At 48.5% G+C, this 13,944-nt stretch overlaps 1 protein-coding gene across 3 annotated transcripts in view; it reads left to right on the plus strand.

Annotated features, from left to right (window-relative positions):
• LOC102453110 (NAD(P) transhydrogenase, mitochondrial-like) overlaps positions 1–13,944 on the plus strand; it is a 90,323-nt gene that overhangs the window by 41,431 nt on the left and 34,948 nt on the right. For all 3 annotated transcript variants that reach the window (XM_025190703.2, XM_006135049.4, XM_075897170.1), the window contains exons 12-14: positions 1,549–1,710; positions 3,737–3,847; positions 12,189–12,334. In XM_025190703.2, coding sequence (XP_025046488.2) covers positions 1,549–1,710; positions 3,737–3,847; positions 12,189–12,334 — 419 coding nt within the window. The remainder of the gene's footprint in view (positions 1–1,548; positions 1,711–3,736; positions 3,848–12,188; positions 12,335–13,944) is intronic.

The raw sequence follows: 13,944 nt of genomic DNA on the forward strand, positions 1-13,944 counted from the left end.
AGAGGCTAGAAAATGGGGAATATGATGGTAGGGTATAGGTTAGTTTTCTGAAATGCTATGTTAAATCACTCTATACTGCCCTGCTTGTAACTGCATAGATAATAGAGTCAATATGATATCGTTTGTGGGCCAGTTCCAAAGCCACTTAATATTAATGACTTCAAAGATTTTAGGATCAGGTTTTAATGCACTATAGATTCCCAAATGTCATTGTCAGGGCTCTGGTTATTATACTTTGAAAAATACAGTGTTAAAGTGGAAAATAAATCAAATCAGATAGCAAGGTTTTGATTTCAGCTAGTAATGTTTTCACTCATAAATAGTATTGCATTATTCTGTCTGTATTATGTTTCTGTGAAAAGAACAAGGGTAGAATTAATATAAAAATAATCTTTGATGTAAGTGATGACAGAACATCTTAACACACCTCTGAGGGCTGTTCACCTTCTGAAATCTTGTGCCAAATAAATGATCGACAAAAGGATTAGCCATTAGTCCAAAGAAAGGGATTTTTTGGCAGTGAAGAGAATGGATTTTAAAGAGGTGTGGGGGAGGAGGAAGATCTAAGAACTTGCTTTCATTTAGAAAATCTTCCCAAATTCCATCCCAAAAAACCCTACCATACTGCCTCATCACAGTGGTTTTGCCATCACCGGGTAATAAACTTATAAAGAAACTCATTACTGGATACTGTCCATAGAGTGTAATCACTTTATAATCCCATAGTGGTGATCTGTTTTCTTTGATTAATGCTGCCAAACGCAAGTTTAAATATTTCAATAAAGCTTTCTCAGGCTGTTTAGCACTTCAAAAACTGCAGCCCCCTCACTCCCTGCTAAGAGCCAGATTCTGTCACCCTCACTCATGAGTACTACTCTGCTCAGAGGGTGGTCTAATTGATTGGTCTGGAACTATGTAAGTAGGAAAGTGCTACAGAATGGGGCAGAAATTAGCCCTCTGTTTAAAAAACACAAGGGAATTTCAATCTCTAACAATGATGCATTCTTTTCCTAGAGAAAAACAATGTTTGAAATTTGAGTTTGTATGGCCAAGAAGACATAGAAGACATATTGTACTGAAGAAGATATTAGAGTTTTTACAAATGGAACATTGTTAAAATATTTGTGTGGTCTGCCTGTTTCAATAATAATTAGCTGCTACACTGTGGTCTCTTTTCCTAATAGAGCATTGAAGATTGTGAGATGCCATTAGAGAATCAATGCCATTTTTAAAAATTAAGCGTGCTGCTGTGCTTTGCTCGAGCAAAATATTTTGCATTTCAGAAATGTTTATTGTTGGCATCTCCAGCTCTGGATTCCAAGGCCAGAACAGATAAATTGATCAAATGAATTCTACTCTAGTTGTGGCAGAAACAAGGAAAAAAAGTGATGCGTATAAAAGCATGTCTAGTAGCCTTCTCGTACTCCCATTGATGTCACTGGCAAAGTTTCATTGAAACAGAGCAAAGTTTGTGCTCTGTTTTTATTTTATGATTAATAAAGAAAATGCTGCTTTTTAAATCCTCTGAGCACATGCTTTTTTTTTTAGGCTTGACAGGTGTTTTAGGATTGGGGCTTATTTCTCCTAATGCTGCTTTTACTCAAATGGTGACCACATTTGGTCTGGCAGGAATCGTTGGCTATCATACTGTCTGGGGCGTCACACCAGCCCTGCATTCACCCCTCATGTCAGTAACAAATGCAATTTCTGGTAAGTGCACTTCTTTCTTCTCTTGTGTGTTTTAGTATGAGAGAGTTTGAGTCAAAATTTCTGCTGGGACACTTCTACAGGTGAGGAAACTGAGACATAAAATGGAAAGTGACTTACTGAAGGCCAGAGCATGATTTAATGTTATAACTGGGATTAGAAGTCAGGAGTTCCTGCCTCTCAAATCCTTGCTCAGTGCTCTAGACACTGCTGCCTTTCGTCTTTACTTATATCCCTGGTCAACTTCCTCACACAGAACTCTCGCTAGAATCACTCAGCCAAGAGCTGAGTGAAAATCATTCCTTTTAAAGATAAAGCCAATATATTAGTATAAAACTTATATAACAGATGCAAATACCTGTGTGAGGAATGAGAGGGTGGGGAAGAATCCTCTGAGGCTTTTAAGCATGAAGCATGGCAATCACAAGAAGCATGGCAATCATAGCATCACTGTAGACACTTGGTAGGCTGTGTTGCTTTCCACATCCTTTGGCTTTGATCTGGTTAGGCCAGCTTCTACCTGACCCTTTTATAGCTGGGTGGGAGGGAGAAGGCAAGGTGTCTGGCACAACTGTAATCCCTACACTTGGCAAGGAGGAAGTGTAGTCACACTTCTTTTATAGGCTAGGTCTATCCCATATCCTCCTTATGTCAACATGCATAGGACATACATTGCATACCCAGCATGGGTATGAGTAGCTGTGGAAATGGTCTATTCAGACTGTAAGCTCGTTCAGGCCGGAACTGTGTGCTGCTCTGTGTTTGAACAGTGCCCAGTAGGGCCCTAGACATGCCCAAGCTGTAGCGCATATATCCTACATGGCTCTCTAAATAGCTAATCCATGCCTCCCCCATCTACAGTGCTATTTTCAGTGACCTACTGCTAGAGCCTCTCCCTGCTACAAGCAGTGGGGAGGCAGTAGGGAAATGCTCTGGCAGGGTGATGTGATGGAAGCATGCTGCCTCATCCGACAGGGACCCTCCTCCTGAACATCTGGGAGATCTGGGGAGGAAAGCTTCCTGGAGAAGGGAGATGATCATAGGCATCAACCCCCTGGGTGATCTGGAGCTGGAGCACCCCAGGAGAAAAATTTGTGGGTGCAGAGCACCTCCAGTAGCAAGTTCCCTCACTGTGCCTCTCATGCACTGGTGGCTCTGCACTTACAAACTCCCCTCCCCCCCAGTGTTTCCTGAGCACCACAAACAACTGATTTATGGTGTTCAAGCTCTGGGAGGGAGGGGAAGGAGGGAGGATGGGCACACGTGGAGGAGCAAGTGGCAGGATGGGGATGAAGCAGGGGCAGGAAGAGGCAGGGCAGGACAAAGTTTTGGGGGAAGGAGTAGAAGGGAGGGCCAGAACAGAAGGGGGATTAAGCGTCCCCCGCCAGGAAGAAGATGGAGATGTTGCAATATTATTTAAATGTGATGGACTTTATGTGGCACCATAACAGTACCACTTCACCTTAGTAATGCCCTGCTGATATTATTAAACATGTTTATTATATTGGTGCCCAAGGACAACCAACCTACTGTGCTGGTCACTATTCAAATACAGAGTAGCAAACAGTCCCTGCCTGAAAGAGCTTACAGTCTCAGTATACCAGACAGGCTCTGGATCAGGAAAAGGCTAGAACACCCGCACAGAGATAATAGCGTGATGGCAGCAAACATCGTGCTAATGACATGATCATTTGAGGGTGGAGGTAGGATGAGATAAAAAAGGTGAAGGGAGAAGGGTTGAGGGGAACAGGAAAGGAGAGAAGAGGGTAAGGGGCAGGCGTGGAGTGAAGCTGAGGTGAAGAGACTGTGAGGAAGAATGAGGAAGAGGTTTGGAGCAAACAGCCAATCAGCACTGGACACAAAGTCCTGTCAATACGGTAGAAAGTTCTGTGGATTGCATAAGGTCCCTTGTTTGGCTACTTCTGTCCCTCCCAGATGGAATTTCTCATTGGTTCCACAGCAGATCAATTATTTATTAATTCTTGTATGTATTTTGTCATCAAGTATTGATTTATTCTGTTGTCTTTAGGTCTTACTGCTGTAGGAGGTTTGGTTTTAATGGGTGGATCTTACTTTCCTGCTACATTGCCTCAAACACTAGCCTTACTAGCTGCATTTGTTTCTTCTGTCAATATTGCAGGTGAGCAGTGTTTTCCTCTATATTTTATGATGAACACTTATGTATGCTGACATTACAGGACATGTTATATTTTTCTATGCATTGGTGCATGGCATTTCTGTGTTCTGTGAATGCCAATTGCTAATCACTCGTGGCAAAGTTGTGCAGATTTCTGGACTGTAACCATAAGCTACGACAAAAATACATTCAAAATCCATCAACAAAACCCACTAGACTCTCCTGAATCTCACAACCTGTAGTGCGGAGCTCAGTTTTCTATTGATGAAATTCTTTGGGTCATATTTTCCAAGGATGATGGCTTCTAAATTTGTACAGGTTAGACTTCCCTAGACTGGCACCCTTGGGACCAGAGCTGTCCCAAACCAGGGAGTTTGCTGGAGCAAGGGAGTCAGTGCTCCCCTGCTGGCTGCACTGCTCCCAGACTTTGGCATGGGTTCCTCACCCTACTGCCCCAGGGTCTCCCAGGGTTCCCGGTGGGAATCTTGGCCTCTGCTGGCCCTGCTGCCACAGAGTGTTCCCCAGGGTTCCCAGCTGGAGCTACCCGGCCACCACCAGCCCTGATGCTGCCACGGGTTCCCTAGCTGGACTGCCTGGCCATCTCGCCCTGCTGCTAGGGCTGCCCCGCTGCCTCTGGGGATTCCAGCCACCCGCCTCCATCAGCCTTACTTCAGCCGGGGTTCCCTAGCAGAGGCTGCCTTGTCACCCCAGGCCTTCTGCCACTGGGGAGTTCCTGGCTGGGGCTGCCTGGCCACCGGCAGCCTCCCTGCAACCAGGGATTCCCAGCCGGGACCCCGGTCACATGACCCAGCTGACACTGGGGGTTCTCTGGCTGGGGCGGGAGCTCCCAGCCACTGCCTGGCCTCACTAACATCAGGGGTTCCCCAGCTGGGAATGGGGCTCCCCAGCCACCATGCTCTGCTAACACCAGGGGTTCCCCAACCAAGGTGGCTCCCCAGATGCCACTTGTCCCAGCCAAGGCTCCCTAGCCCCTGTGTTGCTCCTGCCTCCAAGACTCTTTGGTTCAGCAACATCCATGGCCCTATAGTACCACGGATGTTGCTGAATCAGAGAATCCCAGATGTGGGAGGTTCAATCTCTACTTGCCAGTTTTCACACACTCTAGCTACATCTACACAGCACCATTATTTCAGAATAATTCACATTATCTCAAAATAACAAAGTATGCATCTACACACAAACAGTCGAAACATAATGTCGAAAACACAACACAATGTCAAAAAAATGTCCCGCTGGAGAACTTCTCACTCCGACTCCTGTAACCCTCATTTTACCACAATTAAGGGAAGTCAGAGGAAGAGTGCTCTATTTCAAAATAAGTGCTGTGTAGATGTGCCCAAATTCAAAATATCATAGCTCAAGTTGCATAGCTTATTTTGAGGTTAGTCCTGCTGCGTAGACATACCCTAAAAAACCTGAATTGGTACTCAGAAACTGGATTGTGAGACATTTAACCACCCATGTGTGTACACACATGCTGTTTACATTTGCCATAATATGCATGCCCAACACTACATTTGCAGATATAGAATCTGGATTGAGTCTTTGTTGAATTAAATTATAATTTGTCAAAGCTGAACATTTTGCACGCCAGAGATTTTGTCTGTTGGCATTTCTGTGTCTGCATTTGAATGGACAAAGAAATAGACAAACTGATGAATTGGATTCTATTGTAAGCTAAGTTGGAGGCCAGGAAAAGATCCCTTTGAAAATTTGGCTCTAGTGGTATTTTAATTCCTATGGGTTTTTTTGCACACAATCTTAAATCAAAGAACTTGGTTTTCAAAAGTAAATGTCTGTGTGGAGGCTTATGTTAGGAGTAACAGTTTCTGTAGCAGAAGTGAGTAGTTACCCTGGAAAGCCTCTGCTCTGAGGGTATGTCTACACTACAGCGTTATTTCGAAATATCTTATTTTGAAATACAGCCGCTCCCCGAGTTGCGAACGGTCGAGTTACGACCATTTGCACTTACAACCAAAGCTCCCATGAAGCGGTCGTAAAGGCGGTCCCCGAGTTACGAACGCGACCCGTGCTTACGAACAGCACGGTCAAGTGTAACTCAATGGGGTCCGAGTTACGAACAGATCGAGTTATGGCCAAGTGTTTGGTCCGTAACTCGTTCGTAACTCAGAGAGGGGCTGTAGTTAATTCGAAATAACTTATTTCGAAATAACGCGTCTACACAAAAAAAGCATTTAGAAATAGCATTTTGCTATTTCGAAATAGTGAGTCCACACTGATTGGACGCTGAATCGCATTAAGGCCGGCCGGAACCAGGTCTGGCAGGGCATCAGGTCAGGAATTACTTTGTGTGGCTGTTGCCTGAGGCTATCTGAGGCTTTTGCTTAAAGGGACCCCCCTGGACAGCCGGTTCTCAGCTTTCCCGGCTTGCATGCTTACCTCGCTGAGGGACAGCAAAGCATTTTTCTTTCTGTTTTGATTGCCCTCACTCGGGACACCACAGCACTCAGCACCATGGAGCCAGAGCTACCCCTGGGCACTCTGGTGCTCATTTTGGATGCATTGCTGCAAGCCTGGCTGCAATTGCTGGAGACTGTCTGGCAGCATCTGCTGCAGCCCAACCCCCCAGCCCTCTTCCTGACCCCCCCCTGGGGGCTGGGGAGGAGCAGCAGCAGTGCCTGGATGTCAGTGTGCCCTGCCGTATCTAGCTTCTGGACACCAGCAGTGACTGGTGGGACCACATCATCCTGGAGCACTGGGGAGACCAACAGGATGAAGAAGGACACTTTCCTCGAGCTCTGTGAGTGGCTTACCCCTGCTCTGTGGCGATGGGACATGCACATGAGGCCCGCCATTTCCCTCCACAAGCATGTGGCCATCGCCCTCTGGAAGCTCTCCATGCCAGATAGCTACCAATCCATGTTGAACCAGTTCAGTGTGGGGAGATCCACCGTCGGAGCAGTGCTCATGCAGGTATGGCAATCTCTGGCCACTGTGCCAGGAAGGGGGGTTTCTCCTGGGAGTGGGGGTGCAGGGCAGTGGCGGGGAAGGAGCACTCTCAGCCACCCAGGCACCTTAGTGACTGTGGTTTTGTGTGTCCCTCTGCAGGTGATCAAGGCCATCAATAGAGTGCTGCTCCACAGAGTCATCCACCTCACCGATGTGGATGCGGTCATGGAGGGGTTTGGCACCCTGGGCTTCCCCAACTGTGGGGGGGTGGAGGCAATCGACGGGACGCACATCCCCATCCGTGCCCTGCACCATGAGGCCTCCCTCTACATCAACTGGAAGGGATACATCTCAGTCATCCTGCAGGCTGTGTCTGACCACTGGGGCTAGTTTGTGGACATCAACATGGGCTGGTCCGATAAAGCACACGACGCGCGGGTGTACCGCAACTCCTCCGTGTGCCAGAGGCTGCACGCCGGGACTTTCTTCCCCGACTGCCACATCAGGGTCGGGGACGTGGATGTGCCTGTGTGCCTGGTGGGGGATGCAGCCTACCCACTACAACCCTGGCTCATGAAGCCCTACATGGGACACCTCAACCCCTCCCAACAGTCCTTTAATGCCAAGCTTGGCAGGGCCCGTATCATGGTGGAGGGGTTATTGTCTGGTTGAAGGCCCGTTTTAGATGCCTCCTCACCCGCCTGTACCTCTCCGAGCGGAATATTCTGCACATGGTGGCAGCGTGTTCTGTGCCACATAATTTGTGAGAGAGGAAGAGGAAGGCTTTCCTGCTAGCCTGGATGGCAGAGGCTGACCACTTGGCTGGCCTCTACACACAGCCCTGCACGGCTGCCCATCAGGGGACTGTCCGTATCTGGGAGGCCCTGCGGGAGAGCTTCCGCCCAGAGGAGTGAAGTCTCCCTGGCGTGCCTTATGCCTTATTCCACCTTCATGTCCTTCCACTTTCCCCTCCCTAACCCCCCTTCCTGATGTAAAATAAAAACACATATGTTGCCAAAAAAATCCTCTCTTTATTGACCATAACTGGGGTGAGGGGGGAATGAGGGTGGGAGAGGGGAGGGGGAAACCTGGGAGGAGGCAGTTGGAAGGGGGAGGCAAGAGGAGGAGAAGCTCAGGGTTGAGGGTTTTTCTGGTCCACTTGTCTCCCAGCACTGCGGATGCAGGGGCCTCGGTGTCCTCGGGAGGGGACTTGGTATGGAGGGTGGGGCGGGTGGGGAGGTAGGGGAGGAAAAAGGGGGAGGGGAAGTGAGAGCTGGGGTGGCCACAGGGTCTAGAGCGGCATCAGGCAGCAATCTCTGCACCAGGGTCTGCGAGTGGTCGCATGCCCCTGGTCAAGCAGCTCCTGCAAGCTCTCCTGCCGCAGCTGCAGGTCTTCCTGCACCCAGTGCTCCTGGCTGCGGACCTGCCTTCACAGTAACCCCAGGTGCTGCCGCTGGTGGTACTCCTGGTTCCAGGTTAGCCTGCTGAGGGCTCAGGTGCAGAAGGCTGTCCTGGGAGGGGTGGTGCGCCCTGCACTCGCAGCTGGTGCAGCTGTGTAGAAACATGAGAAGTAGTCAGTTCTCCCTGGGGACACAGTGGGTGAAGCCCAACCCCCCTCTGCAAGGTGAGGACAGCAGGTCTCTGCACCATCACGTCCTGCTATCCCCGGAGTGTGAGCTGGCCTCTGTGCTGTATATAGTGTGTGTGTGGGGGGAAGGGAAAGGGAAAAATGCCCTTCCTCTGTGTAGAGGGGGCTTGTGGAGGGAGGGCATCGTGCAGCATCCCTCCCCGGGGTCAGGAGCATGTCATGTGCCACATGCCCAGGGTGGCACAGCACATGCACAGGTTGCTGCATGCTCCATGGTCAGCAAGGCCCACAGGCACAGTCCCTGGTATCCCTCTCCCTCCTCCCCCCCCCCCGCCCGTGCATATGGGGACAGTGATGGCACTCACATGTCAAGGCCTCCACGGCCTCGGATGACACCGGCGACAGGCTTTCTGAGATGGCTCGGGGGTCCTGGGTGCAGGGCACGCTCCCTCCAGCCTCTTGCGGCTCCTGGACGTCCTCCTCCTCCTCCTCCTCGGTGTCATGGGCAGGGCCCTCTGCCCCAGGGTCGATGACCACCTGGGGGGCATGGACCATCTGACCCCCCCAGGATGTGGTCCAGGTCATTGTAATAGGGGCAGGAGTCCGGGTCAGCCCCTGGTTGGGAGCTGCCCCCTGAGGTTCTGGCATAGGCCTTCCACAGCTCTTTTATTTTCATACACACCTGCTCCTGGCAGAGCATGTGGCCTTTGGTGGCCAGGCTGTCAGCCATCCACCTGTAGACGGCTGCGTTCCTGTGTCTAGTGCGGAGATCGTGGACATTGGAGGCCTCCCCCCAAACCTCAATGAGGTCCACGATCTCCGCACTAGACCAGGAAGGCACCCGCCTTTTGCAGCCCCTGGTAGGCTTCTGGGAGCTGCCAGCCTGCTCCTGGGGAGTGGTGGAGGGCTGGGTGCCAGTCGGTTGCTGGCTCATGCTGGGCCAGGTGCACAGACTTCTGGCTCTGGGCTGGCAGGGTTGCAGCTGGCACAGGCACTGTGGCCAGAGTCTACCCCTTTAAGGGCTCTGGGGCTGGTGGGGGGGGGGAAGCAGAAGAGTTTTCCTGGTTGTGCCCAGAGTGGCCACCAGGGCACCCTAGGAAGGGCTAGAGGCCCCCTATTTCAAAATAAGCATCTACACAGTGCTTATTTCAATTTAGCTTTTTTCGAATTTGGCATTATTCCTCGTGGAATGAGGTTTACCAAATTCGAAATAAGCGCTCCGCTATTTCAAATTTATTTCAAAATAGCGGTTTGGCTGTGTAGATGCTAGGAAAGTTAATTAGAAATAACGGCTGTTATTTCAAATTAATTTTTATGTGCAGACATACCCTAAGAGAACACAGTGGGTATGGCTAGACTACAAGACTTTTTCCAGGATACGAGAGGTATCCCAGAAAAACTCTTCTGCATGCAGGGATGCGTTTGCTCTTCCATTATTTTCTCCAGAAGAGCAAATGCGCTCTTTTGGAAGCCCCTGTATTCTTCATTCCAAAATGAAGGAGGAGGTTTTTCTGACATTTGGCCCAGTGTAGATGGGCCAAATGTCGAAAAAGCATCTTCAAAGAAAAATATCAAAAAAAGAGGCAGTGTAGCCGTACCCAATGAAGGGTAAACACTATCAAGTTTTACCCATTTTCTTCCTCGATCTCAACACTAGTATTTTTAGTATTTAGTGCATCTAAGACAACAATAATTATGCTTCTAAGACAACAAAAAAGCATCTAAATAAGGGGCCCAATTTTCAGAAGTGATGAGCACCTTATGCTCCCAGTGAGGACAAAAGGAACTCAGCATCTCTGAAAATCAAGGGAAAAGATAGGCACCTAATTATAGTCATGGATGTCTATCTTTTCAGGCATACAGACTTGGAAAGCTTCAGCCTACAAAGACATCTGTGCCAGCAGCCCACCATGTGCGAGCAACCTGATAACAACAAACCATTGTACACGCACGCCACAGTGGAGAGGGGGAATGGTTAAGAAAACAAGATTCCAAAGGTTCATTATAAACAACTGCAAGCCAAAACCCATTTTCCAATTTAACTGAAATACATGTGTGCCAATTTAACTTGGATCAGACTCCATTTTGTAAAGAATTAGAGTTCTATTATCAGATGGAGAGATGTATTTTTTTTTGAGAATGTTGCCGTCCCCTAGGAAAGCTAAAATATCTGAAGGGAATAGCTATTAAGGCTTTCAACAATCTTTAAATCAAATAGCAACCTAATACTTGAAATTGGTGAGTATGTGGTACTGTGGATGGTGCTTATATAGCTCCTGTGTATGTAATATTCGAGCACTTTCCAATCTTATTTTGATGCTTTTATCCTCTCAAAACTAGTTTACTTGGCATAGTCAAAGAAGTGAGGCTTTAAATAATCCCCGCTTCATTAAAATAAACATGGCCGACGCGCTGTGCCGACAATTAGCTGATCCGGCACAGCGTGGTAGTGTAGACACAGATCGGTCGGCTGGGTAAACCTTTGCCAACAGACCTTGTAAGCCTCGTTTCACGTTGGCACAGCGCAGTGGCCATGTTTATTTTAATGAAGAGGGGATTATTTATATCCCCGCTTCTTTGCCTATGCAAGGTAAACTAGTTTACATGGCTCCGTCGACGGAGCCATGTAGTCTAGACATACCCTCATTGTGCACAAATCAGTCCTGATTAATTGAAAATTATTTTTGATCTTTCTTAAAAAGATGAAAAACAAAGGAAGAAGTCTGCTGGCCTTTTAATCATGGCACTTTGGAGCGATAAATGTTTTGGGAATAAAGGGCCAGAGGAGTGAATTAATATCACCAGAGAATTGCTTTTTCTAGAACATTGAATCAAATTCCACGGTTGTCTGTCTTGCTTTCTCTCTCTGATAGTTCTTCCTCCAGTGAATAAATTTCATTAGTTCCTGTTGTGACATGCTATTTGTTCTCTGTTTATAGAGCTTTCTCTGCCCAATAATTGCTTTTAAATGTCTTTTCCTCTTTCTGGTTACTAACAGGCAAATCTCATACTTGCTGCATAGCCTGTGTAACTGGGATGGGCATTCAGGCCAGGGCAGCAAAGAAGGAATTTCCCTTCCTTTAAAGCCATGGGACAGCAGAAGAGCTGTTCCATGACTTCTGTTGCAGTCTCAGGATTACAGTACTCTCTGCTGCTTGTTTCATCTAATTCTCCAGGTCTGTGGAATAACCAATGGAACCACATGCTCCCAGACCCACCAGTTCCTTCCAGGGCCTGCCCCTACTTGAGTCTCCAAACTTCCAGCACCCTGGGGAACATAGGTTGTAGTGGTTAGGGTGTGTAGGCCACATGCATTGCCTCTCAGGTTCCTCTCCACTTCCCTTTGCACTGTAGGATTACAGTGGTCCCTCTGTATCCCATGTGCCCTCAGAGGAAAGAGGGAGGTGGGACTATTTGGAGTTCAGAGCAGAGTTGGTGCTGAAAAATCTTATTAAAAGAAACCAAAGCAGCTGAGTTACAGAACTGAATATGTTAGTTCTACAAGAGACAGAAGAGAAGACAATGTGCTAACCACATTTAGATAAATTTGCAACCAAATGGTCTGCAGAATGCAAACCCAGAGGTAACCTTCACTCTGCAAGAGTCTGAGAGTCATAGCTGTGTTAATCTGTAACTTTAAAAACAATGAGTAGTCCTGTGGCACCACAGAGACTAACAAAAATATTTAGTATCCTGAGTTTTTGAGGGTAAAATCCACTTCATCAGATATGCAGGAGTGTTTTTTTTTAAATTTATTTATAGTAATGTGCGTACAGGGACTCCCATCTTCTTATTCCTGTTGTTCAAATTTATATTCCCCAACAGGCGGTTTCTTAATTACACAACGAATGCTGGATATGTTCAAACGACCTACAGACCCACCAGAATATAATTATCTCTATCTCCTTCCTGGAGCAGTGTTTGTTGGAGGATATGGTGCCTCTCTTGCCAGTGGATATAACGTTGAACAGGTCAGACAACATTCAAATTTATTTTGCTCAGTTATCAGGTTAACCACCTAAGCAGGTAGGCTCAGTTGTGCTAGCAAAACTAAACAAATTAGTGGCCCAAATCTTCTAATACTTACTGTTGACCTTAGTAGTTACCAGTATACTTTGTAAGGGTATGTCTACACTACAAAGTTAGTTCGAACTAACGGACGTTAGTTCGAACTAACTTTAATAGGTGCTACACTAGCGCTCCGCTAGTACGAATTTGAATCGAACTAGCGGAGCGCTTAGTTCGAACTAGGTAAACCTCATTTTACGAGGACTAACGCCTAGTTCGAACTAGCTAGTTCGAACTAAGGGCTGTGTAGCCCTTTAGTTCGAACTAGTGGGAGGCTAGTCCTCCCCAGGTTTCCCTGGTGGCCACTCTGGCCAACACCAGGGAAACTCTATGCCCCCCTCCCGGCCCCGGACCCCTTAAAGGGGCACGGGCTGGCTACGGTGCCTGTGCCAGGTGCAAGCCTGCCAGCACCCAGCTAGCAGACCCTGCACCTGGCATGGCACAGAGCCACCCACCCGATGCCCCCCAGCCCACCCCCTCTTGCCGGGACCAGGCTGGCGGCTCCCGGGAGCTTGCCCTGGACCGCAAGAGGCGGGCACCTTCCTGGGCTAGTGCGGACATCGTGGACCTCGTCCACGATCTCCGCACTAGGCACAGGAAAGTGGCCGTCTAGGGCAGGAGAGCTGCCAGCTTGGCCACCCAGGACCAGGTGTGCATGAAAATCAAGGGGGTCCACTGAGACCCCCGACACTGAGCCCTGAGCTTACAATGGCCGTCCTGGGTCAGACCAAAGGTCCATCTAGCCCAGTAGCCTGTCTGCCGACAGCGGCCAACCCTAGGAACCCTGGAGGGGATGGACCGAAGACAGTGACCAAGCCATTTGTCTCGTGCCATCCCTCTCCAGCCTTCCACAAACTTTGGGCAGGGACACCACTCCTATCCTCTGGCTAATAGGACTCCATGGACCCAACCTCCATCACTTTATCTCACTTCCCTTTAAACTCTGTTTTAGTTGTAGCCTTCACAGCCTCCTGCAGCAAGGAGTTCCACAGGTTAACTATTTGCTTTGTCAAGAAGAACAACTTTCTCTTACTAGTTTCAAGCCTGCTACCCATTCCTTTCCTTTGGTGTCCTCTAGTCCTTCTTTATGGGAACTCAGGAAGAACTTTTCTGAATGCACCCTCTCCACCCAAACCCTGCTTTTAGAGACCTCTATCCTGTCCCCCCTCCGTCTCCTCTTTTCCAAGCTGAACAGTCCCAGTCTCTGTAGCCTTTCTTCATCTGGGACCTGTTCCCAACCCCTGATCATGTTAGTTGCCCTCCCCTCTCCCAGCCTTTCTCTTCCCCTCTCCCACCTCCTTTTCCCAGTCTCCCCCAGTTTTTTTCAATAAAGACAGAGTCAATGTTGGAAGAAACGTTATCTTTATTTTGTACATCAATAAGAAGGGGGGCTAGGGAAGGGTAAGTGGAAGGAGGTGAGGGAGGAATGGGGTACGAGCCCCCGATGGGGAGGACTGGGCTGGCTCTGCGGGCTTCTGGGGGTGGAAGCTCTCCTGCAGCCCCCCAATTACTC

Source organism: Pelodiscus sinensis, chromosome 14 (genome assembly GCF_049634645.1).
Source record: "Pelodiscus sinensis isolate JC-2024 chromosome 14, ASM4963464v1, whole genome shotgun sequence".
Lineage (NCBI taxonomy): Eukaryota > Metazoa > Chordata > Testudines > Trionychidae > Pelodiscus > Pelodiscus sinensis.